The 784-nt window shown below is 41.9% G+C and overlaps 1 protein-coding gene across 1 annotated transcript in view; it reads right to left on the bottom strand.

Annotated features, from left to right (window-relative positions):
* rpl6 (ribosomal protein L6) overlaps positions 1 to 784 on the bottom strand; it is a 4,569-nt gene extending 3,785 nt beyond the window's left edge. The window contains exons 1-2 of the mRNA XM_014011795.1: positions 635 to 784; positions 443 to 541 (exon numbers count right to left, since the gene is read on the bottom strand). Of these exons, the coding sequence (XP_013867249.1) occupies positions 443 to 541; positions 635 to 784 (249 nt within the window). The remainder of the gene's footprint in view (positions 1 to 442; positions 542 to 634) is intronic.

Consider the following 784-nt stretch of genomic DNA (forward strand, 5'->3'; position numbering starts at 1 on the left):
CTCCTCAATCACTCGTACGCACAACTTAAGAACAAATCTGTGCGTACGAACAGTTCTTGCATGAGGCCTATTGTTCTTTTTTTATTTCTGCAGTTAGTTTGACAAAAACAGTATTTTAGCATCAAGAGATTCACAAAGAGCAGTAATCTCAAAAAAACTTGGTAAATAATCAACTAAAGCACGGTGCATCTCTCAGATTTTACTTTGCTGAATACTTAAAACTTTTCAGATGTTTATGTGCTGTAGTTTCTTTTTGAGGCCCAACACTTTTATGTCCACCTGACCTGTTTTACTAGATGCKTTTAAGACACAATGCACATTAAAATACAAATTTTGGTATGAAAGGAGCTAAAATTAAAGGAAAATCTTCAGAAGAGCTGAAGTTGAGGATAAATATACACCAGGGGTCATGTGAAATTAGTGCACGGTAAAAGTCACTCACCATCTTCCGCAGCTTGACAACACGGGTGCCTCCATTCTTTTCACCTCCTACTGGCTTGACAACAGTAGCCTGTGGTCTAGTCTTGATCTTTTTCTCTATCTAAAACAGACAACAATTCAGGGTCAGATATTAAACAGTAGTGCATCATGCATTTGAATTAGTACATGCTCCACGTTATGGACTGGGCCATACCTTGGTCTCTGTGGTCTTGGTTTTCCTCTTGTACATGGCCCTGCGGGCGTACATGGCAGACCGGGAGTAGCGGCCAATGCCCCGGGCCAGAAGYGGGTTCCGGCTCCCGTGCCTGTTCTTGGCAGACTTTTTTTTGTCTCCCTCTGCCAT

Source organism: Austrofundulus limnaeus, unplaced genomic scaffold (assembly GCF_001266775.1).
Source record: "Austrofundulus limnaeus strain Quisiro unplaced genomic scaffold, Austrofundulus_limnaeus-1.0 Scaffold84, whole genome shotgun sequence".
Lineage (NCBI taxonomy): Eukaryota > Metazoa > Chordata > Actinopteri > Cyprinodontiformes > Rivulidae > Austrofundulus > Austrofundulus limnaeus.